The sequence below is a fragment of the Ranitomeya variabilis genome, chromosome 4 (genome assembly GCF_051348905.1).
Source record: "Ranitomeya variabilis isolate aRanVar5 chromosome 4, aRanVar5.hap1, whole genome shotgun sequence".
Lineage (NCBI taxonomy): Eukaryota > Metazoa > Chordata > Amphibia > Anura > Dendrobatidae > Ranitomeya > Ranitomeya variabilis.
Window position 1 is genome coordinate 26,205,604 of NC_135235.1, and position 26,531 is coordinate 26,232,134.

Genomic DNA, 26,531 nt, shown 5'->3' on the forward strand with positions numbered 1-26,531 from the left:
CCCCGCTGCTCTGTTCTCATCGTGTGGTCTGTAGCTCTGCACTGCCCGGCATGAGAAAGGTTGAACTTGATGGACCTAGATTTTTTTTTCAACCTATATAACTATATATAATAATGTATGCTATATCGTCCACTGCACTGAGACGTCAGACGCAGAGGGAAAATGATGGGAGAGGGAGTGGATGGCCCCTTCATCCATCATTGCCTAAGTGCGATGCCAGGTGCCATTAGAGGCACGACACTGTCTGCAGCCAGTGAGATCACCAGCTCTTCCCAAGATTGGCTGCAGCGCTGTAGACAATAGCAGACACTGGGAGCTGCAGCAGCGGACCAGGTGAGAATGAGTAAAGCCAGTTTGTTTGTTTTTTTAACCTGTTTTATTATTTTATTCTGAAAAAAAAAAAAATTGGGGACTTTGGGCAATTATGTTCTCTCCTTCCCACCTTCTGACATTCTAGGAGCCTTGGCGAGTGACTAATCGTACATTTAACAGTTTTTATTGAAAATGAGAAGAGTAATCAGGTCTGGGGTAACAGCGGCCACGCGGCAGGAGACTATATGAAGTGAAGAAAAACTAAAAAATAACATATTTGGTCTCGCCGCATGCGAAACTGAGAATTTAAAAAAAATATCAGGATATTTATCCCGTACGGTGAAAGAAAAATCAAAGCAGGAGAATCGCCGTGGAACGGTCACTGCGCCTCCCCAAAAAGTGCTCTAAAAGGAGATCGGAAAGTCGTACGGACGCAAAAATGGCGACAATGAAAACTGCAGCTCGTAGCGGGAAAAAAACTATATATAGACCAGAAGAAAATAAAGTTATGGATCTGGGAACACAAGGACAAAAAGTGAGGAGCGGCCCCATAATTATGTGACGACCCCAGGACATATGTCAGCTGCTGACATCCCCAGTCACATCCCTGCTCTCTCCCTCCTCGGCCTCCTGATGATTCTGCTGCACTGTAAAATAAACAATTTGTCAATAAAGATAATTTGCTGCAAAAAAAAAATGGCGGCTAAAAAAAGAAGAAAAAAAAAACGCCCAGGTCCAGCAGGCAGAAGGCGGGGCTAAGACTGGCGGAATTCTCAGTCTACAGACGTCGCGTACATGACGTCACCGATCGGCTCCGACGGCCGCCATCTTGTTAGAGGGCAGCTATATTTTCCGCTGGCGAGAGCGTTCGGTTTACCCTGTTAAAACAGATCACAGTAAGCGGACCTTTCTCTATAAACTTTATACGGCATATTCTGGCGGGGTTATAATACTTCCCGGACACTTTCTGAATCAGAAACGTGCCCTTATGCAAGATGGCCGACGCTGAGGCCTGAGCGCCAGGAAACGCCGGGCGCGCGCAGATCGGGCACTCGCCTCTACTCCACCGCCGCTGAGTTGGGGGGGCCGGAAGCGGAAGCGGCGCCAGGAGCTGGGGGACCCGGAGGCTGAGAGGGAGCGAGGTGATAACGTGTGAGGTAATTGTGGGTCAGTACCGCGATCTGACGTCATGTTCGGCTCTGGGTCCAGTCAGTCGGGTGTAGAGGGGGTCCTGAGCGCTGCAGCCCCCCGCTGTGCCCGTGTGCAGCATCCTGCCCGTGCTGGGAATAGCTGTGGTCCTCCCGGCTGCCCCCGGGCCGGGGTCTCTGCCCGGCTCATACCCGCAGACCTCGTACAGCGCCCCCGCACGTCTGCCCAGGGGGCTACAGATGATTTATCCACCTGTGCCAGGAGAACTACAAGTCCCAGGCCCTCAGCACTTTCTAAGTTGTGTTTACAGATTCTTTTTGTACATGATGTGTAATATCTCTGTGTGCGGCCATTACTGTATATAACACCTCCCCTATATACAGGACTGCACAAAAGGGCAGGAAAAAATGCTGGAAAGTCAGAAGCTTCCGACCTACAAGAATAGATGATGGTAACAATAGCAAAATGCAAAGATGGCTACCAAGGGAAATGTGAATCCCATCAGTGTGTGGTGACTGCCCGTCGCCTCCATCATCAGTGTGTGGTGACTGCCCGTCGCCTCCATCATCAGTGTGTGGTGACTGCCAGTCGCCTCCATCATCAGTGTGTGGTGACTGCCAGTCGCCTCCATCATCAGTGTGTGGTGACTGCCAGTCGCCTCCATCATCAGTGTGTGGTGACTGCCCGTCGCCTCCATCATCAGTGTGTGGTGACCGCCCGTCGCCTCCATCATCAGTGTGTGTTGACCGCCCGTCACCTCCATCATCAGTGTGTGGTGACTGCCAGTCGCCTCCATCATTAGTGTGTGGTGACTGCCAGTCGCCTCCATCATTAGTGTGTGGTGACTGCCAGTCGCCTCCATCATCAGTGTGTGGTGACTGCCCGTCGCCTCCATCATCAGTGTGTGTTGACCGCCCGTCACCTCCATCATCAGTGTGTGGTGACTGCCAGTCGCCTCCATCATTAGTGTGTGGTGACTGCCAGTCGCCTCCATCATTAGTGTGTGGTGACTGCCAGTCGCCTCCATCATCAGTGTGTGGTGACTGCCCGTCGCCTCCATCATCAGTATGTGGTGACTGCCCGTCGCCTCCATCATCAGTGTGTGTTGACCGCCCGTCACCTCCATCATCAGTGTGTGGTGACTGCCAGTCGCCTCCATCATCAGTGTGTGGTGACTGCCAGTCGCCTCCATCATCAGTGTGTGGTGACTGCCCGTCGCCTCCATCATCAGTGTGTGTTGACCGCCCGTCACCTCCATCATCAGTGTGTGGTGACTGCCAGTCGCCTCCATCATCAGTGTGTGGTGACTGCCCGTCGCCTCCATCATCAGTGTGTGTTGACCGCCCGTCACCTCCATCATCAGTGTGGTGACTGCCAGTCGCCTCCATCATCAGTGTGTGGTGACTGCCCGTCGCCTCCATCATCAGTATGTGGTGACCGCCCGTCGCCTCCATCATCAGTGTGTGTTGACGGCCCGTCGCCTCCATCATCAGTATGTGATGACCGCCCGTCGCCTTCATCACTTGTGCTCGTCACTTGTACACCTGATATGGAGGACGTCCCCCCAGATCTTCTGTGTATGAGACTTGTGTGGATGCTTCTGTCTCTCCTTGTGATCCCAGACAGACTGGATGATGTGAGATCAGGGCTCTGTGTGGCCGGATCATCACTTCCAGGACTCCTCGGTCTTAAAGGGAACCTGTCAGCAGATTTTGCCGCTATAAGATGCGGCCACTGCCTTTCAGGGCTTATCTGCAGCAATCTGCAAGTGAAGAAAAATAAGTTATATTGTACTCACCGTGTGGGGGGAGTGCGGCGGTCCGATGGGTGTGTTTCGCAGGTCGGTCTGGGTCCGGCGCCGCCGTCCTGCTTCTTCACCGCTCCCCGGCATCGGTGCTCCTGCGCAGGCGCACCTCTCTGCCCTGTTGAGACGCCGGGAAAGGTCCGAAAGGCCAAGCTCCTGCGCACTGCAGTACGTAACTGTGCCCTCAACAGGGCAGATCAGTATGCCTGCGCAGGAGCACTGATGCCAGGGAGCGGCGAAGAAGCAGGAGGGTGGCGCCGAAAAAAGATGGGAGGTGCCGGACCTGCAACACCCATTGGACCGGACCACCGCCCCCCTCCCCCGTTTGAGTATAATAATAACTTATTTTTCTTCTCTTGCAGGTCGTATCGGAGGCTTTTATAGAATCCTGCAGATAAGCCCTGAAGCCGGTGGCGGCATCTTATAGCGGCAAAATCTGCTGACAGGTTCCCTTTAATGACATTGGCTGGATGTTTGGGGTCGTTGTCTCGCTGCAGAATAAACTTGGAGCCGATCAGACGCCTCCTGGTAGTATTACATGATGGGGGAGCATCTGTCTGGGTGTTGCTGGCCTTTTCCCGGCCGGCCCCTCTTCTGTCCTGCACTCGTCATCCTCCTGCCTTGATAAATGTGACTGATGACATGATCAGGGCCGGTTGCGCCTGCGCAGCTCTTGTTCCCTGCCGTACAGGCGCAGGATTTGAACAGTCTATATGACTTGGGAGACATCGGTAAAGGCAGAAGGATAATGACTGCAGGGACAGAGGACGCGCCGAGCTCAGACCAGCGACACCCAATCTGTTTAGATATGTGGAGGAAATGGGCCCTTATAAACCGGTTGTGGAGTGTAGAAAAGACGACATAGGCTATGTTCACATGTTGCGTTTTTGCTTCGTTTTTTTTTCTGCAGGCAAAACCTGCTCTCTTGGCAGTAAGGGTATGTGCACAAGTCAGGAATTTATGCAGAAATTTCCTGAACAAAACCAGAGATTTTCTGCAGAAAATCCGCATTCATTTTACTCGCGGTTTTCTTCCGTTTTTTTTGTGCGGATTTCTCACATTTTTTTCCCGGAGCTTCCCAATGCATTAAATAGCGGGAAATCTGCGAAAAATCTGCAAACTTAATGAACATGCTGCGTATTTTTCCGCAATGTGTTTTTATCGCAGAAAAATACGCAGCATGTGCACAAAAATTGCGGAATGCATTCAGAATGATGGGATGCTTAATGTATGCGTTTTTTAAGCGTTTTTGCCGCGGAAAACAAACCGCCGAAAAAACGCGCAAAAAATCTGGAACGTGTGCACATACCCTTAAGAAGCTGCTTACAAAAATCAGGTTTTGCTGCCTTTTTATTTATTTTTTTTGCTGCGTATTTGCTGTGTTTTTGTTGTCTCTTGTGCATGTTGATAAAGTTTAGTCCCCCTGAAAAATCATGATGCAAGTTAAGGCTCTTGCACTAAAACCTGATTGCTTTGTTTTTGCACTTAGTCATTGCATTCTATGGGTAAAAAAATGCCCGAAATTAGCGACGTGCTGCAGTTTGCAATAGCGCAGCAGTTTTCCAAATCGGTCAGTAATAAAAAGCAATATGTGTGCATGAGATTCTTGAAATCTCCTAACCTTTGCTGGTCCTGTAAAATGCAGCTTAACATTTTTATTAAAAAAAAGCCAAAAAAAAACCCCCGTAATGTGTCAACAACATAGCCTTACAGGTGGACTTGGCTGTAAGGAAAACCTGGTGACTGCTTCCCTGTAATAAAGCGCCCTTGAGGCATTTTGGAAAGTTGCAGAGCTTTTAATTATTAGGTAAACTTTTTACAAGTAACTCACATCTCATTAATGAGCAATTTATCAAAGACTTCAAATATGGGGCGAAATGTACATGTTATAACTCACAGATGTTTGCTGTGATTTTCATACTTTTTTGTCAGTGTTTTTAACAGCTTTGTTTTTTTCTGAAACATTTTAAAGTCTATTCTGAAGTACTGAGATGTCTAGGCACACATTGTTTTTCGTGTTTGCAGTTTTTATGCAGTAGGCTTTCACTATAATCTGGCGATTAAAAAAGGCGATGAAAAATTCTTGAAATTCATGGTATTGCTATTGTTTAAAAAAGACCTAAGGATGTACATGAGCCGACGCCATCGATTTATTGCTATTGGATACTGCGCTTCGATGAGTGTTGCCGGTGTCAATCGCTGAGTTGAGTTCATGGGCGCAGAGGTTCTCGTACACCTGAGGCTATGTTCACACAGATTTATTGTTTTTTGGGAGGTTTTAGAGGAAAAACTGAGCAGAAACTCTACAAATCTGTTTAAAAAAAACATTGATTTTTTTGCATAGCTTCTGCTTTGAAAACTGCAAAATCATCCCGTGAGCACATCGTCTAAGGTATCTTTTGATTCAGGGTACATTTTTTTTCATATTTCCATCTTTCCTGAACGTTCAGTCTAGTATATTTTCAGTGTACAAAACGAAGTAGGCTGCATCCAGACACCTCGGGCGGTCGCTCATCATCTGGGGAATCAAAAGGATTGGGGGTTGTAATTTTAATACGCCAAATTTTTCATATGTCTAGTGACAGTCCTACACATTAGACACTTGGCCAGTGCCTCCAAAATCGACAGGTGCCTCAGCCTTCGATCTAATGTGTTTGCGGACCTTAGACGCTGCGGTGGAAGCGGCTTGGCCACGCGCGACGTTTCGACAGTCTTTCTACTCCACACAAGTGCCGGCATGTATGAGGACGTTTGCTGCGATCCGGTCTTGTGGCTCTTCAAATTTTTTATTTTTGCTAAAATCTAGCATCTGAACGTGAGCCGACATTCTGATTCATCTCGTGCCCCTTAGATACATGTGCAGCATTTTCAGTCCGTCTGGTCACTGTTTACACTGCGAGCGCTCCGGTCATACACATTACACGTGTCTATAGGGGTCTACTGAAAGACTGAGACAAAAAATGGTGCCGAAAGAAAGCTGTATGGGGTGCATTTTTCCTCTGTTTGTTTTTATTTTTTTTACATAGAAGCCTAAGGGCACTATCACAGACATTTATAAAAATATTTTATGAGCTTTTCGTGGTGTAATTGCTGTTTGTTTGCCTTTTGGGTGCTGGCGACTACTGTTGGGTATCCATCACTATGTGAATTTAACATGTGGGACTGTGTTACATCGGCGCACTTTCTGCCTGTCTGGTCTAAGGTTTGGACAGCGCTAATAAAGTAGAAGATGAAGGACTCAGAGATGGGGTCATGTTTATGTGCTATAGGTAGTGGTTTTCCAGGCTTATTAATGACCTATCTATGTATATAATTGCCTAAGGGGTACTTCCGTCTGTCTGTAACGGAAATCCTGGGTCGCTGATTGGTCGCAGCCGGCCGGCCGCGACCAATCAGCGAGATTAAGGAGGGATTTAAACACCGCTTCACTTTTTACTATTGATGCTGCCTATGCAGCATCAATAGTAAAAGCATAGAATGTTAAAAATAATAATAAAAAAAACATTATATTCTCACCTTTCGGCGTCCGCGCCAGCCTTTCCCGCTCCTCGCGCTCCGGTCCCAAGAATGCATTGCAGCAATGACCCAAGATCACGTGGCGGTCTCGCGAGACCGCTACATGATCACGGGTTATTGCCGCAAGGCATTACTGGGAACGGAGCGTCACGAGGAGCATCACTAAAGGCCTGGGCTGGATCCGCGGGCCGACGGAAGGGGAGTATATAACTATTTTTTATTTTAATTGTTTTTTTAACAGGGATATGGTGCCCACATTGCTACATACTACGTGGGCTATGCTACATACCACGTGGGCTATGTTACATACTGTGTTACGGGCTGGGCAGTGGGCTGTGCATTCTAGAATACCTTATGCGTTCGAATTAGGCCACCATCTAGTGCTTTTATAAGCTCTATGGGTCACGTACCTGCACACACATCCCTGACGACTCTCCACAGCCTTCCAGCTCTCCTACCCTACACTGATCAGATAAGTCAGTTTCGGGCCGGAGGAGAGAGCAGATCTCTGTGAATGAGAAGGATTCTGTTTTGGGTTTATCCTCAGAGGATTGTGCCTCCGAACTATAAGATTTTTTTTCATTCTAAAAAGTGCATGTTACAGATTCCCCCCCCCCCCAAAAAAAAAAAAAATGGATAGGTGGAGCAAAGAAGGCTGTTCAGGCCCAGCTATTCTGTACCTCTTAATGATCAGTGTGCGGCTCATGACTTGCCGGGAAATGTGGTGTCAGCCCTCTAGTATACCGTACATTGCAGCCTTACATGGAGGAGGCTTCAGTTTTCTGTAAATGGAACAATCTGTAGCCTGCAATTATACCAGGGCTAGAAAGGTCCCATGAGCCAGGTAACCAAAGTGGAAAGAAAATTGTGTAATGGTCCTTAGGAAAAACACTTTTTGAATTAATTTCATTTGATTAAATGTTTATAAAGAAAGCTTACATTAATACTTTGAAATTTGCATTAATCCGGCACAGAAACAGAAGCATGGAAAACCTAATACAGCACTACTGAGCAGTGTAGCTGTTGATCCAGCACTAGGTTGAAAAGCTGCAGCATGGATAACATGATACATTAGTACTAAGCAGTGTAGCTGTAAATCCAGCTCCAGGGTGAGAAGCTGCAGCATAGAGGACATCCTACAGTAGCACTGAGCAGTCTAGCTGTTAATCCAGCACTAGGGTGAGAAACTACACCATGGAAGACATTATCCATCGGTACTGAGCAGTGTAGCTATGAATCCAGCATTAGAGTGAGATGTTGCAGTGTAGAGAACATTATACAGCAATTCTGAGCTGTTTACCTATGAATCCATCACTAGCGGTGACAAGCTGCAGCATGTAGCACATTATACAGTAGTACTGAGCAGTGTAGCTGTTAATAACACTATGGAATTTGATATAGCTCTTACTAAAAAATTCCAGTTGGTAGAAAATAATAGACCCACTGAGCAGTGTAGTTGTGAATCCAGCTCTTCTCTGATATAAAATATTTACTAGTAAGCTGCAGAACCATTTGTGTATGTCTGACTCATTTCTATCCAGAGGATTCAATAGGCAGCTGTAATATGATTCCTCAGTGAGTTGGCAGTCCGTTTTGTCTGGATTGTATCTACTTTTCAAAGTAAATATGATTCTGTGATAAATGTTGAGTTCAGGAGGCAGGAAATGGATGACGTGGTTCCCAAGATTCAGGTGACACCTTGTGGCCGCACTTCAGTGTGTGAATGTAGCCTTAGTCGGTCGCTGAAGATACCACCTGTTAAGTTTTGCGTTTTATTTGCAGGCTTAGGGTCAGTTTCCATAGAGCGGCCGCACAGAACAGCCTCTGATTGGTGATCTATCAGTCATTTAATAGCCTGATCGCACAGGTTGACCAAAGTAATCGGCTGCCATACTTCTTGGCACTACGACTCCTCATTATCACAGGATGATGCAGCGCCAAGAACGATGATCTTTCGAGCTGCACAAAAGATTATTTCACCCGATGAACAAGGGTTTTGTCCATTCATCGGGTGATCGGTGGCCTGTTTACAAGGCAAGGTAATGATGAAACGAGCTTCCCTAGAAAGGCCCTGCATGATTGTCTTCTAGGCTAAGTGCCCCTTAGTCTGCAAGCTTGAGTCACTTTGTAATTTTATTTAAGAATTCCTTATCGTCTCAGCCTGTATTATACTCCAGAGCTGTATTCACAGTTCAGCAGGCTCCAGAGCTGAAATTTCCCAGTTCTCCCTGCGTGTTTAACACATGCACTGAGCTAGTTAGGGTACGTGCGCATGTTAAGTACCTTATTTTTCGGACTATAAGACACACTGGACCATAAGACGCACCCCAAATTTTGGGGTGGAAAATAGCAGAAAAAAAGATTTTTATAAGATGGGGGTCCGTCTGATTGTCTGAATTAAAGGTATCTTAACTGAGAGCCGATGGTTTTACAGCGGGGTCACAGAAGGCAGGTCCCTTCCTCAGGAAGCCAGCGGCGGCAGAGGTGGGGCACTGCTGCAGTCCTGGGGTGCAATGCTGCGGGTCCGTTGTTGGCGGTGAGGCAGAGCTGGAGCAGGGTCCCATCCTCAGGATGCCGGCGGCGGCAGAGGTGTGGAGATGGGCGGTGCGGATTGTACCTGAGCAGGGTTCCTTCTTCAGGATGCCGGCGGCGGCGCTGCTCTGTGAGCATAGTGCGTCACCGGTTTCCCTGCGGCCATCTTTCTGAAGCCGAGTGCTGCTGAGATTTCAATCTGCGCACACACTGCCTCCGGCGGCCAGTTTCCGGAAGCCTCCGGCGGCCCACGTCTTCATGAAGATGTCCGAAGGGAAACCGGTGATGCACTCTGCTCACTGTGGACACCGAGCCGCAGCGCCGCCACCATCCTGAAGAAGGGACCCTGCTCAGGTGCACTCCCCACCGCCACAGCATCGCCACACCTCTGCCACAACCCCTTATAGTTCGAAAAATACGGTATTTGGTGCAGACATTTCTGCACTGTTTTTGTATCTCTTGGCAGGAAAAAACACAGCGGCAAAAAAAGTGTGTTTTTGTTGCAGATCTTTCCCTACTTATTGTTACAGGTGAAATCTGCGGCTGAAAGAATTGACATTCTCCAGGTTTAAATCTGCAATTAAAGTGGTTCTCCCAAGAGCAAAAGTTAATTTAAGCATCGTGCGCAGCATACTGATTGCAGTCTGGGAAGGGTCATGTGTACAGTTGTGATACAATAAAAGCGATTGTTCCCATGTTATATGGGTGGCTCATCAATTAGCCTAAACATGGCAGAAACAATGAATTTTTTTAAATTTTTTTTGTTTGAAAATCTGCACTGCAAAGTTTTTAAATATATTTTTTTACTGTCTGTTTTTGATGCAAAAACACTACGTTTAAAAAAAAAAAATCTATAAAAACTCACCCCCCCCCCAATCCTGCACTGGATAAGGGCTCTGTTCACATTTGTGACGTCGTTTCCATTTACAACAAACCACATCGCAGTGCCGCATCCATCACATGATGGGCCTGGGTTCAGTGGAGGCGTCCATCGTTTCGCTGCCCAGTAATATTCCCAATTGACAGGTTTAGTGGTCTCACCTTCTAAAGTGATGACGTGTCCCTTTATAAATAGTGGGGGTCTGACCACTGGGTCCCCACAGTTCCTGGGAATGAAGGGGGGTGCAGCGCAGCACCCCTGTCTTGGTTTTGCTTGTGCAACAGCACCCCTGCTGAGAGTGCAAGGAACTGCAGCACAACTACATTGATAAAAAAAAAAAAATGGGATGAAAGTCCGACACCAGCGCTGCATCCTTATTTTTCGGGACAGGTGCGGTTCCCATGACTTGGATTTGGACTGATCTTAAAAAGATGATGTTTTCCTTTTCCTCTATTGCACTTGTTTGGATTCCCCTTCCCCAAGAACAGTGCCACCTCTGACTGCGGTTTTTTGGGAGTATTGCAACTCATCACATTCACTTGAACTGAACTGCAATACCAGACAAAATCCACATCGTAGCGACTCTAATATAGGGGTCCTGAGCAGGAGACCCCCTGCTATGATTTCCTAAATCATTCTTAGGGGTATTCGGGACCTCCAGAATCGGACTCCTCTGTGCTGGCAATGATCTGACCCTCGTACCCAAGGCCGGCAGATCCGGGTTCTCTTCTAATTTGTAGACCCCACATGATGTCATCGTTGCGGTGTGCTTCTCGCGTGACATCACGCCGGGGCTGCCGGCAGGTAGCAGTTGGTTCTCAGACTTCCTTTCCGGCGGTCGCGGATTACTAATGTCCTGCAAAACGATTTGCTCATCTGCAAAAGTGCACAAGGGACCTAGACCTCCGCTCGGAGGAGCCAACAGCCGCCTTATTTTCTTTTCCATTTTTATTACATATATATTCTCCTTCGTCCCGTTTCTGAGGATTTCTCGTTTTGTTCCTCGGTTATTGGGCTCATGTTAAATGGCCGCAGCGTCCTCGCCGAAGAAACAAATTGCCCTTGTTATGGCTCCCCGTGTCATATGGAATAAATTACAGCGATGACTTTCCTCCAGACAGACGGCTCCTTTTACACCCAGATGCATTTTTTTGTCTAACCTGGGAAAATATCTGCGGCCGATCCTCCTCCCCTGCGAGGGAGCGGAGGCCTCCTGCGTCTGACTTTCTCATTCGAAGCTTCTCTTTTTCTTGGCGTCTGACCGGACGTGGAGTCTCCTACAGTTCAGTCCGGACACTGGAGAAACTTTGTAAACCTCGGCGAAAACTTCAGGGATCATTGTACATATCTGCGTAGGAGGATTCGGCCGTCAGGAGCCGCACTTTTATACATGGGTGCACTTTGCGGCTGCATTTAAAGGAAAGCTCTATTTTACAGCCATCATTTATCAATAAAATTTGTATAAAATGCATATTCCAAAGCGAGTTGCATTACGACAAGCAAGCCGCGGTCTGACTTCACACACTTGCGGCCATTTTTGTGCCGCTTAGTCAACCTAAAATCTACCGCTTGTTACCTAAAAAACACCCAAGCCCTCGCACAGGATTTTAGACAGAAAACGTAAAAAAGTTATGGAAGCAGGGGAGAAGTGAAAGCCTAAAAATTAAATGTAATCAGGCAGGGGTTCAAGAACCATTTTTCCTGTAGATCCGTAACATTTAGCACTCAGGATGCGGCCATTTATTCCACAGGACCCGGCATCTCCTCCATTAAAGTGACCATTTGGAGGCCAGGACGTAAAAATCAGCATCGTTAAATATTCATCCGTCTTGTGTAGAGACGACAAGAAATGTGAACGCTGGCGATATAACTTCCAGCACTATATGGCGGAGTAAATAATGGATGGCGCAGATATAGATGTGGCTGCTGCGAGGGATAATGTCACACGAGTGATTAAAGCGAGGGCTGCGGCGGCGGCGACGCTCCACTGCTGACATTTATAATAAATGAAGACTTGTGACTCGCTTATCCGCTGCTCAACCTGCAGATTTCTCCCCAGCGGAGAAAATGGGATCAAATGCAGTCTATTAAAGGGGAAGTCTGTCACTGGGGACTTTTTTTATTATAAAGTCTGAATCTTTATAATTGATCACCTCTCGCTCATGGTCGTCAGTGCGTCATCAGCAGAATGAAGGGACCACGTTTCTGCTCTCGATTTTTGGAGAGCGGGTTGCAGCCAATCAGCAAGTGATAACTTTTGAAGCCGGGACTAACCCTTTTTCTCTTTTGAGGGGTTGGAGCGGGTGACACAATGATCGGCATCACTTGCCCAGTATGAAAATACTCGTATATGTTGAAGGTCCAAATTGCTTTCATGTCTGATTTTACTTCTTCTTTCCCCCTCCCCTACAGATTTGGGATTTCTTCATGATCTGATCCAAACACTTCTCCCTTGACTGCTCTGCAGAGGCTCGACGCCAAGGAGTGTGCAGCGGTGAGAGCAGCCCCTCAACTCCCGGGATTCCTTCCCCACCTTTTTTACATTGCAGAGGATGAAATCAGCGGCGACATTGCTGCAGAATTAAAAATCCACCAGATCACTGCTGATTTTCTGCACAGTGAGAAAATAAGATTAAGCAAAATCTCGTTCTCCTTTTTGCTCCGCAGAGCATGCCCCTTACCTTGCAGCCGTGCCCTGAATGACCGCTCCATAGCTGCCATATATAATATTAAGGTCATTTTGTCCCATAATTAATCTTGCTCTTAGTCTATACTATATAATGCATCTCCATACATAGAAATATGTAGAACAAGAAAGTCTTGTGGAAACTGAAGTGTTTGGTAATTTGTTTGTTTTTTGTTATGAAAGGTATCACCTAATCTCTGCTGTCTCTTCACAGGAGCCATGGAGGAGTCTCATTTTAACTCCTATTTCTGGCCTGCTGTCCCGACGGTCTCTGGACAGGTAAGTGACTGATATATATGGCTAATGGGGAAAAATATGCATACTGTCACTAGGCGGGGGGCCCGACATTGGTGACCTGCGCTGATCCTGAAAACACAAAGGTCGCAGCACCGCAGGAAAGTGGGTCCTGTCCCATGAGTTTTCTCAAAATCAAATCTTCAGGAGCGCACCGCTTCCTTGCTGCCTTCCGGCTTGCTCAGGGGGGCAGTGCGCTCCTGAAGATTGACAGGTCAGGATGACTGCATGGTTGCTCCTCTGGCCTGATCTGTGCGCTCTCACGTGCTGCGAGCATCGGAGGATCACAAGGGGCTGTAATGATCTGTCCAGTTTCAGAGACGAAGCACTGACAAGTTGTATAACAAATGGCTTGTAAGCCCTGAGCTTGTAGCATAGGATTTGCTTTGGACAAAAAAAGGCAAACATTTTGTGGCTTCCTTACAAAAAACTGCTTCTGATGGAGGTCAAATAATAATAATAAAAAATTTTAAAGAAAGTCTGCCAGTCGCCTGCGTGGTGGAGCAACTTAGTGAGCGTCCTAGGATTGCAACCAAATGACAATAATTTTCCTTTCTTTTCTTTTTTAGCAGATTGATAACTCCATGTTCCTAAACAAAGTAAAAGAGCAACTGATCCAGGAGAAAGGCTGCAACCTGGGCACACACTACCCCACGCTGCTGACTGTACCCACATCCATGTCCCTACCTGCAGGCATCAGCGTAGATGGAGATAACAAGGTGGAGATCCATGGGATTCCTCACAGTCAGGCATCAGTCACACAAAACATCACCGTCCTGCCTGTGCCCACAACAGGGCTTATGACAGCAAGTGAGTGGCTTTACGTTGGGGGGTTACAGAGTCATCTGTCAGACTGTGTTCACTTGATGCCAGACAGATCATGTTTACTTACAATTAGGTCCATCAGGATTTCTGCCCTTCATGACAGCAGAATCAGTGACGCATGCTGCTCTTCCACTATCATCAAAACAGATCTTCAATTTCTCTTTTTCTATCTGCAATATTTTAGCACTTTCTTCCCAGCTCAGTTGACATATCGACAGGTAATGCCCACTAATCCAAAGCATGCTCTTCTGTGTAAGAGCATATCAGTCACTGAAATACAGGATGATATAATCACCCATCAGATCCCTCCGGGCAGCTTTCAAACATGTCTCTTCTATATCTATCCCATCCTCCTTGTTCTTCGGTATGTTCCTTTCCTCCTATCTGATCAAGGAATCTGATATAGTAAGTGAGTACATGGAGTGATTTGCTGCAGAAATACAGACTCGCTTTGCCCTCATCTGTAAGCACTTTGCGTGATCTCCTGCCTTTTATGTGTATGTCACTGCCTCCTGCTTGTGATAGGTTTCTCCTTGTCTGCTCTTATTACAAGCAGGAGGCAGAGGAAACTTGACTGAAGCTGCATATCATTGAACTCACTGGACCCTCTAACATAGAGAGACCTTGCAAGTTACGTCACTTTTATGTGCAAGTTCTGGGTCGTTAGAGCAAATGCAGTCTGAAGATGCAGAATCATATTGGGAAAAGTGAAGGCATAAGAAAAGGAATAAGGAGCCAAGATGGCTGCATATTGACTAAAAAGAGCTGCACACAAGAGCCTCTATGATGTTCTACAATAATAGCCTATACTGCTGGAGTGCCTCCTTAAATAAAGGGGCAGTGCCACAACAGGACTATATATTTATTTTTATCACCTTTTCATGTCATAAAAGTATCATAGGTGAAGGTCTGAGTTCTTGGACCCCCCTGCCATATCCTAGTACAAGAGGCCCCATATTCTTTGTTAGGGTGCACTTACATAGCCAAATACCCAAGCTGTGTGGTCACGTGTCTGACAGTGGGGTGCAGGTGACGCTCTGTATTTCCAGAGACGACCAGAAAACTTCTGAAAGCAGGTATGAATACAAATGAAAATTAAGATCTCAAAACTGGAACAAATTTAGGAAAAGTGCAGCTAAAGTTACCCCATGTTTATTGTTAATAATGCCCCATCCGCTCTCCTGACATGTCTCTGTGCTCTCTTTCTGCAGCTGGCCTGGTCATTACATCTCCTTCTGGATCTCTAGTGACCACGCCATCATCTTCTGGTCAGACATTTCCCATTTCTGCCCCTTCCACCATGATTGTGTCAACCCTGCCCGGCTCCCAGGCTTTACAAGTTGTGTCTGAACTCACCAAGGCGAGGATCCCAGAGATGGGAATTATAGGTATCCAAAAATCAGGCCGCGGGCGGAAGAAGAAGAGGATCCCAGAACCTTCACTACCGGAGCTGCACGACCCGTATGACTTGTCCAATGAAGACGATGAAGACCACCATAAAGATGGGAAGACCTACAGGTAATGATCACGTTGTAGTGTGTGACTAGTGGGCCACTAGGGAATATAAATGGCAAATAATGGCTTCTCCACAGGGGCCCATGTGGACTTCCCAGCAGCTGCATTGACCAGCGGTAAGAATCGCAGGCCTGAGACCTAGCCGCTGGACCCCTGGGGACTGGTTTAGCATCAGGGGACGTATCTGCCACCAAGTTAAGGGGGTTGGCCTTGTTGAACAATCCCTTTAAGCCATAATGCTATTTCTTAAAGTTTTGCACTTCTGTCTAAAAGATGTTTTCATTTTTTTGATTTTTGCTCTTGCAACTTATTGTGCGACTTTAAAACAAAACCTTATTTGCAAAACTATATGTGCGTGCTTGACGTTTTCCCTTATCACGACCACCTCTGGCTGCCGCATATGGCTAGGTATCCCCATCTCGGCCAGAAGTGATCCCTTTTGAGGCCCAAATTGGTCATCACTAGGACATTTTATTTATTATTTTTTAAGGAAGAAATGCCATTTAATACAGCAGGTTCTCATGTCTCCAGTAGCTTTGTGCACGTCGTCTGCTATTCCTCCATCATATTTTCCCCCCAACCGTATATTATAATCACCAGAGCTGACAATCTGTTTCAGATGCCGGATGTGCTCCATCACCTTCTACTCCAAGTCCGAGATGCAGATTCACTCCAAATCTCACACGGAGGCCAAGCCCCACAAGTGCCCTCATTGCTCGAAAACCTTTGCCAACAGTTCTTACTTGGCTCAGCATGTGCGGATCCATTCGGGGGCCAAGCCGTATACCTGCAGTTACTGTCAGAAAGCCTTCCGCCAGCTGTCTCACCTGCAGCAGCACACACGGTAAGAGGAGCAGGGACACATTGCAGGGTTGGACATGTGTGAACTGGGTGCAAACTGGATGAGGCTGCCACATTCATTTCACATTATCTACATTAAACTACAGGATGATGGATACTCCTCTAATAGGGGCTCTCTCGGACTCTGGCTGAGGGTCCCAGTTCTAGCGGCAGGTCGATATACGATGTGAATGTGATGATATTGCAGGGTGTGGAGTCCGCCCGTCTCACACTTATTTCCATTGATACCAGGGAGAGTTTCCATTCGGACATCGTGTCACGTGTTTCTTGCCTCCTCCATGTACACAGCAGTCATGTGTCCTTGTATACGGCGCTGAGACGTCGCCATCTTTCTGATCACACCACCATGTATTCTCACTTGTGCTCTGACATGTTTTCTGCTTCAGATCTCACTTTTGTGTCCCTTGTGTCGACTTTCACCTTTTATTTTCCATCGTTTCCACCATCTTGTCTACTAATATTCCTTATTAACTTCTTCTGAACAGAGGACACTTTACAATCTTAACATTTCCTCTGACTGCTGCTTCCAACTTTATCCATCCTCATTTTCCTTGCTTTTCTGATGCCTCCAGCCATTAGATCCAGTACTGAACTAGTTTAAAGGACTTATTTTTAGGATAGCTGATCAATATCAGATCGGTGTGGGATCGAAAGTCGGCGCTGCCAAGGACCATCGGTTTGCTGTTGCCAAGGTGGCCACCTGTAAACAGTGTAGAAAACCACATAGAACCGTTGTGGGTACTGCCGTTCAGATACCATTCACTTCAACAGGAGCTAAGTTGCAGTACCTGAGAACAGCCACTACACGGTGTACGGGGCTGTTGTGGGTTTCCATTGGTGGGCTCTAGAGTTTCGGACCCCCATCTATCTTGACATTGACGATCTATACCAAGTTCAGGTCCCCCATATAGATGTCTTGGACACAATCCTTTTTGGAAAGAGTCCTCTTAACAGGTCTGTGGTCCCATAAAAGTCAACAGTAAAGTTGTCTTCTGGGTAACTTTTCTTAAACTTTGCAGTAGCTCTTATAGCAAGATTTATTGTTAATGTGAAATCCCGTCCCCAAAACTCATGCAGACAATGTATCGGACCCAAAACCCTGTGTACTATCAGAACCAAGACCAGGCTGGTAAAATCGATCAGATCTTACATTAAGCCCCTAAATATTAAGACCCCGGACCAGATACAAATAATAATAATATAGTTATTGCTTCTGGGTGGCCACCACTTCCAACCCTAAGGCATCTCGATATTGGGCCAAACTGGGCCCTGACAGTAGATTTGCTTCTGACCTGCCATAGTGGATGAACTGGTGGATGTGGCTGTGATGGTGGGTCTGCAGAGAGCGGTCTGCATTCATCTCTGGGTCACATTCAGGCTGCGGCCCCCCGGCTTTAGCTCCCGCTGCCGTCTTTCTCGCCTCCTTGCAGCCGGTCTCCGGCTCTCTCCAGTTTCTTGTGCTCGCTGTCCTCTCTGGTCTATGGTTCTGCAGCCTCTATATTTCCATCAGGTCGATTTGCATTCTCCGCTCCCCATTACCCACATGCCCCTTTTTTTGTTTGCTCTGCCCCACATCAGCCGGTATCTTTTTCTCTCCCGTTGCTTCTTATTCACCCTACTTGTTGTTAACATCATGGACTTCGTTTCTTTGTGTTATGCTCATCCCTTGTCTGTTCCATTGACCTCTAATGCCAAACATTTCCATCACTAAGATCCTGTCTAGCCTTCCCTCCACCATGTTCACGTTTCATCCATATCTGCTCCACACTGGTGCCTTGTCTCTTCTTCCCGCTAACAGCTGCTTGCTCGCTCAGGTGCAGCACACGGCAGGCGCCCAGATCACCGCTCCATCGCCCCTACAGCAGTGAGGGCACGTCACGTCCCCCGCACCTCAGCGCCAATATTAGAAATGAGTGAACACATTCACAGGACCCAAGTCTCTACTCCGTAGCCGCTGGGCGGGAGCCCTCCTGTGTACTTGTACCGCCATCTCCTCTTTTAATTAGCCGACCTTACGTCGTGCATGTCACACCAACAATGACGACTGTGTTGAGCTGGCTAATCAAAATAGGCAATTTCCAGGGATCCCGTCCACGGCCACTGAATGGTCTCACAGCTGCTGGATCAGGGTCCCGCGAAGTGATCATTTGTTCATGTATACATTACAGCTCCATTTTGGTTATATATTTTTTAATTGCTCCATCTACAAGAATAGGTGATCCTGATATTCAACCTGTAAGGCTTTTGTGGGAAACAGATTCCCCGCTGCAGCCGAGTCCATCCTCCACAGAAGGTAGCCATTACACATTATCATTGCCACATAGTCGCTCCCCTCATATAATGGTCAAAGGAATACGCTGGACAGATTATAGGCAGTGAATTATGCCAAGTGTAGGGTGTAAGGGGGCACAGATTCAAAGACGGGTGAGCTGCAGTACCTGAGAACGGCCACTAGAGTGTAGGGTGCTGCGCTATTCTGACGCCGTACAACAAGAACATGCGGCCGCGGGATCTGCAATCAGCTGATACTGAGGACTTCTCCCGCTAGAAAACCCCTTAAAAAGGCTTCCAACCCTCCCAGGGTTTTATCCATCCAATATCTGAGTTTTCTACTTACAAAAGCGTCGGAGAAGAAAGCAAAGTCCAACCTGGCGTTCTGTAAATGCTATAGTAACGGATGCGTCCCACGATGTATCTGCACCTCCTACTACCTGTCGGGGATGCAGAGAGGAGGTGAGCAGGGCTGTACTCCGATGGTCCCTCGGTCATGGTCCTGCAAATCGATCCGCTCATCTATACAATGTACAGTCAGTTGATCGGTTAAGTATCTAATGTCGGACCCCCGATCTGAAGTTGATGACTTAACCTAAGGATTGAGCAAAGTCTTGGAAGCCCCTTTTAATTAATTTGGCTCATTTTTTTGGGCAGTCTCAAACCTCCAGTGTATTCTATTGTGGCTGTGCCAGGCTGCAATTGACCTTGCCCACTTTCACCAAGATGGTAAAATTTGGCCGAATCTTTGCATTTTTCCCTCCGATGTGTCTATTCCACCCTTTTGCTTTTGGTGTAGATCCTATCCTGACACTGGGAGTTGTAGTTCCACAAAGCTGGAAAGCCACAAGATTGAGACTTGTGGTATATAATGAATTAATGGAAGCAGCAAGCCACACATTGGGGTCGGGGAGTGAAAGGATACGTAAATCCCTTTAATGAGTTTCACATAGACCTCGCTTACTATCCGGGCCGCACAGTCAGGTGTGTTGCAGCAGCTCAGGTGTGTTGCAGCAGGTGAGCTCAGGCCTGATATATGTTATTAGGAGCGGAGTATTTTCACGTATTAGGACCCTCTTAAAGCAGCAGGATCACCCCCGCTTGCATACATATGACACCCGCATCACCACCATCATCTTCACCATGGTCGCAGACCCCAACCTTTGTGTTGTTCTGGCAGGATCCACACGAAGGTGCATAGTGCGGTCTCCAAGCCCCACAAGTGTCCGTACTGCTCCAAATCCTTCGCCAACCGCTCCTACTTGACTCAGCATGTGCGCATCCACTCGGGGGCCAAGCCTTACAGCTGCCGCTACTGTCTGAAGGCCTTCCGCCAGCTCTCTCACCTCCAGCAACATACACGGTAAGAGGGCAGGAGGAGAGAGCTGGGGGAGCCCCGACACCAGCATGTTCCCCACCCACCTAACAGTGTACGCACCATGTACATCTCTACATGCACACAGCCCATCCCCGGGCCCACCGCTCCTCTAGTGGGTTGGGGTAAAGCGCAGAACCCGTCAGCGGCAGTTTTAACTCTGCAACCAAATTGTCCGGCCCCACTTCTATAGTCAACGCTTACGTGTAGATAACGCCTTCAAAAGAAAAAGGGGTTCTCCTGAACTCAAACTTTATTTCCCTATCCATAAGGAGGACATCTAACCCTCCAGGACAAGAATGAGGGGGCTGCATCACTTAGCACCAGCACAGCCCCACTTATACGCCGGGTGTTGCAGCTCCGTCTCTTTCCGGTGTATGAGACTTAGCGGAGGTTCCCATCTAAAGGGGTGGTCTCGTGAAGACAACCCCTCTGTATAACCCACCGTGGGATACAGATGCCACAGAATTGTATCCCCCATTTTGACCTTCTCGAGACCCCCCATGTAGTAAATGGACTGGACACTGTGTCCTAAGACACTTCCGAATGGGTGCGGGAGCGGGCGACCTGCATGCAAGGGGTTTTGTCTGATGTGACGGCCCCTTTAATTATAGAATGGAAATTTCTGCAACCTTCTAAAGCTATTTGTACACGCGGCCACATCGCAGGTGAATGCAGCCCCAAACAAAGTTGCAAAAGGTGAGAACCGGTTAGATTCTTTTTTACAACTTTGGACTATTCACCTGCGATGCGGCAGCGATCTTTGGCTGCAGGACCTATTATGGCCGCAGACTTAGTTTGTCTTTGTTTTTTCGGTTTTCAAGATCTCTGCTTGCAGTAAGTGAATGAAGACCATTCTTGGCTGAAAGCCTGTACAGAGCTAATACATCTCACAGCTGAGGGTTTGCTACATGTCTACGGTATCAGCTGTGACATGTGCGGCTGACGTATTGATCTCACAGCATATAGTCTGGGCCATCAGCTGTGAGAAATATTCGGAAACCTGCAGAAGTTGGTGACCGTACCCTGCCATCCTAGTGTTATGTATAGACCCGTATTGCCCCATGCGCCCCCCAGCCGCACCATTGCCGCTGTTTTGCCCCCCACCGGCCTCGTGCTGATAATTGGCAGGCTGCATACACCATTCCCGTAAATGTTTTCTGTCCCAACCATTGTGTTGTTCTGGCAGAATCCACACGAAGGTGCATATTGTGGTGTCCAAGCCTCACAAGTGCCCGCACTGCTCCAAAACCTTCGCCAACAGCTCCTACCTGGCCCAGCACGTGCGCATCCACTCGGGGGCCAAGCCCTACAACTGCCGCTACTGTCAGAAGGCCTTCCGCCAGCTCTCTCACCTCCAGCAACATACACGGTAAGGGGGCAGGAGGAGAGAGCTGGGGGAGCCCCGACACCAGCATGCACCCTCCTTCCCCTCCACCAACCGCATGCACACGTGTCTGAATGGAAACCGGGTCAGGGGAGGGATGACATCCTGTCTGCTCATTCCAGCCCTCCTCCCATTAACATCCTCCTCCCCTCCCTGCGCCGCCGTCCCGCGCCTGCCGCCATTGCCAGTGTGCTTTATTCATGCCATTCTTTTTTTGTTTTTTTCTTCTCTGCAGGATTCACACAGGCGACAGACCCTATAAATGCGTACATCCTGGATGTGACAAGGCGTTCACCCAGCTGTCAAATCTGCAGGTAATGTCTCTTCCCACCTTTAGTTTGGTCTTTGTCGTATCATTGTGGTGCGGTCGTTATAAGAGGCTGTGACGCAAAGGTGGGTGACGGCATCGTACGTGTTACATCCACGGTACTTCTACTAGAACTACAGAAGACAGGGCAAGATAAGATACTGACAGCACCAGGATGTCCGACAAATGCAGACTGAGCAAGGGATCATGTAAAGGACGGCACGGTGACCGTGGATAGCAGCATACCGTGGAGCAATAGGGTCAGGGCAACATTTGTATGGAGTTTGCAATTTTCTGTCTAGGAAAAAATTCTATACTTCTGCAATTTTCCAGCAGAGAAGCGTTGCAATGTATGGTCGGCTCCTAAGAGCATCAATAAACCACCAATGTACGGCTTATTCCATGGTATCGGAGTAGTAACGATCTATGCACACATGTACGTAGGACATGATTAAAACCTCTTTATAAAGCCCTAGAATGTTTACATTCGCTAACCGGAAGCTGAGATCTATGGTCACCTTTACAAAATTAGTTAACTTTCTCAATAGTCTGCATTAAAAAACAAACACTTTCCTACAAATTTCCTTATGTAAGGTCTGCACAATTCCTTCACATATCTGGCTGTCCTGCTGAATCCGATAGCACTCGACAGCGCACCCCTCCGGGATCTGAAGGCTTTTCTTCTAGTGGTTTTAAAAATTGCAGCAAGGGGGGGGGGATGAGAAAAATGTACCCAGCAAATAATAAGATGGAGACTGGAGCAGGTCCTGGACGGTAGGGGGCGAATCACGCAGGCTATGTATTATAGATGGGCAGGGAGCACACAAGGCAGACTGCGGACAGGTTAAGTCGCACACTGCTCATCAGTGTTCATCTGCACAAGGGAGAGAAGATCCCTCATGGTCAGAAGAAAGGAAAATTGTTCCAGGAATGAAGCTGTGCTGATACAGAAGACCGCAGCACCCTGGATGCACAGACCTCACATCCAGCATGTATTACTGGGAGGGACACAGCTATAAGAGATGAGTAGGAATTTAGGAAAAGAATGCTAACTGCAGATCAGGGGGTCCGGAAATGAAGGATTAAGATTGCAGCCTGAAACTTAGTACAACTTTTTAAGTAATCATTTACTATCAGTAACATTTTTGAAGTGATTCCAAAAGTACACCATGACTTAGAAAATGGACAACCCATTTATAGGGCACATTAGTTATATGTGGTGTGAGTAGTGGGACCCCCATGGATCTCCTATGTCATCAGAGATGCATGATCCACTCGGTGGTCTCCAATTCTCTTTTCTGCCCCAGGAACTGAGACCACCCCCCAATGCTCCTTTTTTATCCCCTTAATTGCCGACCTAATCCTACAAGAGCTACATAGGGGAAAGTCAACAAAAACTGATGTTTCCTTGCCGCATAATTTTTGTGCTTTTTTTTTTCTCTGTCTCTTTATCTTGTGTTTTTTGTCTTTTCAGTCCCACAGGAGGCAGCACAACAAAGATAAACCTTTCAAGTGCCACAACTGTCACCGAGCGTACACCGACTCGTCCTCCCTGGAGGTCCACCTGTCTACTCACACCGTCAAACACGCAAAAGTGTATACGTGTTCCATCTGCAGCCGAGCGTACACTTCGGTGCGTGTTAATATATTTTATTATGACCATGTCCTATCACTATCCTTCAGTTGTCTGTTATAGTGAGTCTTATGGCTCTTAGCAGCCGCCTGCTTTCTCTAGTTCCAAAGGACTATTGTGTAAACAATGGATGCCCCGGGGGTCTGATAAAGTGATGGTATGTCCTAGGGTTTGCCATCACTTCATGATCTGTGGTGATCTGGTTTCCTGAGAATAAAAAGGACTTGCTTCATTTAAGTGAATGGTGCCCCCTATTCCTCCCTGCCCAGTTGGATGCATCGCTGTGCAGGGGGACTGAAAAGGGCCTCAGAACTGTCAGGTTCTTGGGGTTCAGATCATCGGACTATAAAAACAAATAATAAAATTATGCACTATCCTAGCAATATCTCAGCACCCACTGAATCACTTGATGTAATATAAAAAAAAGAAAATACCAATTGTTTTAAAATGATGGAAAAAAAGTAAACAACCCACAAATTGCGTCATTTTTCTAAATTACTTTAACACTTTTATTGTGCGGAGAACTTGACCTGCCAACTCTATTCTCCAGATCAGCATGATTACGGCGGTACCATAGTCCGTATAGTTTTACGATATGAAGTGGAAAAAAAGTCAGAACTTTGTATATAAAATATATATGTCATTTTATTATTTATTTATTTTCATTTTTTTGCGGCTTTTTCAGTACAGGTTAAATACAGTTACATATTGATAGATCGGACTTCTGTGGACAGGGCGATCCCAAATATGCTATTTTTTTTATTTTTATATTTTTTTGTGTTTTCAACTTCACCTCTTATTATAAATCTTCTTTGTTATTGAGAACGAAGACGTTTTTAATTATAGTTCACAGCTCGTTTAGATTAATAGCCACCTTTGCCGTCTCGGAGCTACCATGTACACGGGCAAGGAGCACAGCTTTTTGCTTTAAAGCTTGATCGCACTTCTCAGCCGATGCCGCTGGTCTGAACTCCCAATTTTTAGCCCCAAGAATTAGGAGGTAGATAGATTAGATCATTCCTTTAATGATCTCCTCAAAGTCTGGAATTAATAGGATTGTAAATATGGTGGTGATTGAGGGGGGATGAAGGTCTCCATCAGGTTCCCTTTAAATTCTACAGTCATTGGTTGACAGCAGCAATGGGAGCTAGCTCCAGTCGCTGCTGTTGGGGGCAGGTGCTAGTTGTGCAACCCAGCCGGCACACGACATCCGCCAGACAAGTACAGCTGGTGTCGTGAAAGTGGTTAAAGGGAAGTATGGTGGTAGATGACACACTCGCTCATTTTCTATTTGTTCCCTTGTCTCCAGGAAACGTATCTGATGAAACACATGAGGAAACACAACGCTCCAGATGCTTCGCAGCCTCCTACGCAGGTCCTAACTTCACAAGCGCATTTCACACCCGTGTCTCAGGCCCCCACGTCCGACGGTCCCCAGTGCTCCTTTGACATGAGTCCCTTCAAGACTGATCACCACAAGGACTTATGTTTGACCGTCGCCACCAGCACCATCCAAGTGGAACATTTAGCCAGCTCTTAGTTATACAAGAATTGGACACAATTATCCCTACAGGTGGGAGGGAAGACAAAATAAAAGGTCCTTGACCAGACACATGGGGGGAGGGGTATGTTAAAGGTCTGGAACCAGACTATTCTTGTTGGGTGGGATAAAATTCTCATCGTTGGCAGGAACTTTGGAGATAACAGACTCGTAATCAACCTCAGTATAACGGAGGTTTTTCATGCTATGAAATTGTTGGAGCCCTGAAAACAGGCGAAACTCATGCTGAAGTCTTGAAGTCGACACTTCTGCTGCTTGCTCATAGTATAAAATAACAGCACACGGAGACATGCAGTGTCCGAACAGTGTTATATCCAGTGCACTGCATCCCAATAATGACTTCATATAGGTCGCTGAACCGGAGGATGCCATGCACCGCTCGTGTTTTGGAAGAACTGCAGTTTATATCCAGCAATACTGGCCGTATGGGACACATGGGCGGGAGGGGTGGTTGTATGGTTTATGATTTATTTTTTTTTGTCTTTTATTTTATACCCTGATACATAAAATGGGGAGGGGGGAAATTCTGTATTATGTATTATTTTATCCATATTTTGCTCCTGATCTTCAGCTGACACCTTTCCTGACAGTGCACTGCATAGGATTAAGGTGCGGAGGCCATTTATTAGGACTGACAGTCTGAGGAGAGGAGGTGTCTGATGAATTAAAGGATCTATTAGTTAGTTCTGCTCATGTGCCAGGGAGGGGAGGTGATGCCTGTGTCCTGGTCAATACTACATATAAATATATACAGAACAAAGTGTGTATATCTATCCACTGCTTATTTACTGCTCTAGCTGATTAGGATTTTTTCGTTATGACGTCTGATACATTTTAACGTATTGGGGACCTTCCAGGTTGTGAGACCCCAACTGTCAAGTCAGGTCTTCTCAATTACTTGAGTTGTTTGTTTTTTCCAAAATTATCCTGGTTCTCTCCTGCTCTTTTACCTTCTCATCAGCCTGCTCCTGTCCTTCTCGCCATGCTGCTCCCATCATTCTCTTACCTTCCTGCCACCTTGCTCCTGTCCTGCTCTATTACCTTCTCTCCACCCTACTGTCATCCTTCTCTTACCCCCTCTCCACTCTGCTCCTACCTGTCCTCCTTTCTTACCTTCCACCACCCTGCTTCTTTCCTGCTTTTATTTTCTTGCTACCTTGGTCCTACCCTGCTCCTGTCTTGCTCTCACCTTCTCAACACTTTGCTCTCACATCTTCTTGCCACCCTGCTTCCGTCCTGATCTCACCTTCTCGACACTCTGCTCCGGTCCTGCGCGCTCACCTTCTCGCCACCCTGCTCCCGTCCTGTGCGCTCACCTTCTCGTCACCCTGCTCCCGTCCTGCGCGCTCACCTTCTCGCCACCCTGTTCCCGTCCTGCGCTCTCATCCCACACTCTCGCCCTTTTACCACCCTGCCCTGCGCTCTCGCCCTTTTGCCACCCTGTGCTCTCGCCCTTTCGCCACTCTGTTCCTGTCTTCCTGTTTTTCTACCATCTTAACACTCTGGTCTCTGTCCAGGTCTCGCACCGTTTTAGGCCTCACGCCTCTCTTGGTTCTTAGCCTTCCCCGACCTCGCCATCGCTATAATGCTCTTCCTTGATCTTGCTAATCTCTCATCATTAAT

General features: G+C 47.2%; 1 protein-coding gene across 11 annotated transcripts; it reads left to right on the top strand.

Annotated features, from left to right (window-relative positions):
• Nucleotides 1-1,332: 1,332 nt before the first annotated feature.
• On the top strand, nucleotides 1,333-25,680 carry ZNF384 (zinc finger protein 384). 11 transcript variants are annotated; one of them, XM_077258206.1, is made up of 11 exons: nucleotides 1,333-1,469; nucleotides 12,606-12,687; nucleotides 13,094-13,158; nucleotides 13,743-13,983; nucleotides 15,210-15,516; nucleotides 16,133-16,357; nucleotides 19,826-20,008; nucleotides 21,210-21,392; nucleotides 21,643-21,721; nucleotides 23,189-23,347; nucleotides 24,657-25,673. In XM_077258206.1, the coding sequence occupies exons 3-11, from the start codon at nucleotides 13,099-13,101 to the stop codon at nucleotides 24,885-24,887; spliced, it is 1,668 nt and encodes a 555-aa protein (XP_077114321.1). In that variant the 5' UTR covers nucleotides 1,333-1,469; nucleotides 12,606-12,687; nucleotides 13,094-13,098; the 3' UTR covers nucleotides 24,888-25,673. The 11 variants fall into 11 exon arrangements, with proteins under 11 accessions (XP_077114321.1, XP_077114326.1, XP_077114329.1 ...); XM_077258211.1 differs by having other exon boundaries at nucleotides 13,746-13,983; nucleotides 24,657-25,032; XM_077258207.1 differs by having other exon boundaries at nucleotides 1,418-1,479; nucleotides 24,657-25,032.
• The last annotated feature ends 851 nt before the right edge of the window (nucleotides 25,681-26,531 follow it).